At 42.8% G+C, this 2,148-nt stretch overlaps 1 protein-coding gene across 1 annotated transcript; it reads left to right on the forward strand.

Annotated features, from left to right (window-relative positions):
• Positions 1–912: 912 nt before the first annotated feature.
• Positions 913–2,051, forward strand: LOC104943687 (TBC1 domain family member 9B-like; the record flags this gene model as incomplete). Its single annotated transcript, XM_010769144.1, has 2 exons — positions 913–1,372; positions 1,936–2,051. Coding segments are annotated over exons 1-2 (234 nt in total), but the record flags the coding sequence as incomplete, so codon positions are not given.
• Between the last annotated feature and the right edge of the window lie 97 nt (positions 2,052–2,148).

Here is a 2,148-nt window from a genome sequence, read left to right on the forward strand (position 1 = left end):
TTGAATGGTGATGTACACAGTGATAGGTGTTAAGGACTAACGTTTATAATAAATACATTTGTATTGATTTTAAGATATTTTCATACAATCATACGTATTGGGATAATTTGTATTAATGTGTACCGGAGGGAGAGGGTGACGAGCATAAATGTCACTTTCCTTTTTTATTTCAATTCCAACTTTGGTCATGAAGAATATGTTTCTCTGTTGTCCATGTTCATAAAGCATAACACAACAGCATCAGAGCACGGTGCAGAGTCTCTAGATGAGTCCCTCATTCTTATTAAACATCCACGTTGTAGTCCGTTGTATTGAACACTGTAGTTTCCATAGTGTCACCACAGCAGCAGACGCACACAATGACGTCCGCTGGCGCATCATAAACACGTCAGATAGTGAAAGTGCATTCGGATTCTCTAAAGTACCGCAGTCTCTTTTCTTAAATCCTTTTGAATTCTCCTATCCACTATCCCTGAACCCCGTGACGTTTCGCTCAGAGGTCAAGGAATAGGAGATAGGCTTAGAATTTAGGAGCTGATTTTTGGATTATCGGAACGCAACCCCGGATGTGGGCCCACAGAGCATGCGCAGTGGAGTTTCCCCTTAAACACCGCCTCTGATCACCCGCTCTGTCAATCAGATTAATGGAGAGATTAAATAACTCTAATTCAGCTTTAGGTGCATTGTACAGCTTTTATACTCTAATGATTTAAATAAGGGAAATACAATAATTCATACCGTGGAGTTTATTTAGTTTAAAACAAATCATCCGCTGATTAACACACGTCTCTTTCTCAATGTAAGTCAATAACGTCCCCGAAGCTGTAGTTCCACCGTTTCACCGCTCCGGACATTCAACGGGGGGTTTATGTTGTTCATTTATTTATTTTGTATTCAATAACATATTTCCTTGGGGGCTGGATTCATTCCATACGTACATGAACGTAAGATGCAGCGTGACGTGATGACGCAGCGCCAGACCCGGAAGTGATGTTTAGTCAGCTGACTGAAAACAACAACAACATCAGAGGAGCTCCGGGAAAATAACGGGAATACTGCTCCTTAGTACCGGGGATACTGCTCCTTCCTCCCGAGAATACTGCTCCTTAGTACCGGGGATACTGCTCCTTCCTCCCGGGGATACTGATCTTTCTTAGTACCGGGGGTACTGCTCCTTCTTAGTACCGGGGATATTGCTCCTTCCCTCGGGGGTCTCAGAGTGGTCCTCCTCCCTGGTTCTCCCCCCTTCTCTCGATGTGGATTCCCCCGGAGGAGGTGCTGCTGGCCGGGCCTCTGTGGGTCTCTGAGCGGGCAAACCCCTTCTTCATCCTGCAGAGGAGGAGAGGACATGGCCGAGGAGGGGGGCTTTCCGGTGAGTACAAGTACTCAGATATTGTTCTTGAGTAAAAGTAAAGTACACAGAAAAGTACTGCATTCAAAATGTTCCTCAACTTAAAGTAGAAAAGTATTATCATCAAAATATAGTTAAAGTAGCAACAGTAAAAGTAGTCATTGTGCAGATTGGTCCATTTCAGAATAATAGATATGATATGTTTTATAATGATTGATGATTAAAGTGTTCTCAAAGCTGGTAAAGGTGCAGCTAGTTTGAATGACTTTTTATACTGTTACTACCAAATACTAAGTATTGATCCTGTGTTCTGCAGGTCTGCAGGTGGTGTAAATACTAAGTATTGATCCTGTGTTCTGCAGGTCTGCAGGTGGTGTAAATACTAAGTATTGATCCTGTGTTCTGCAGGTGGTGTAAATACTAAGTATTGATCCTGTGTTCTGCAGGTCTGCAGGTGGTGTAAATACTAAGTATTGATCCTGTGTTCTGCAGGTCTGCAGGTGGTGTAAATACTAAGTATTGATCCTGTGTTCTGCAGGTCTGCAGGTGGTGTAAATACTAAGTATTGATCCTGTGTTCTGCAGGTCTGCAGGTGGTGTACATACCCTGGACGTGGTTCTGGACTCCAGCGCCCGGGTCGCTCCCTATCGGATCCTCCTGCAGACGGCTGGCGCTCAGATCTACTGGAACATCGCAAGCGGTGTGTTGAAGCCATTTTGCATTTCTATCTTATTTATATTTATAATGAAACATTATGAATGTTTTGTATATGATGTTTTATTATTTATATGTATTAT

The sequence above is a fragment of the Notothenia coriiceps genome, unplaced genomic scaffold (genome assembly GCF_000735185.1).
Source record: "Notothenia coriiceps isolate Sejong01 unplaced genomic scaffold, NC01 NC01_scaffold00006567, whole genome shotgun sequence".
NCBI lineage: Eukaryota > Metazoa > Chordata > Actinopteri > Perciformes > Nototheniidae > Notothenia > Notothenia coriiceps.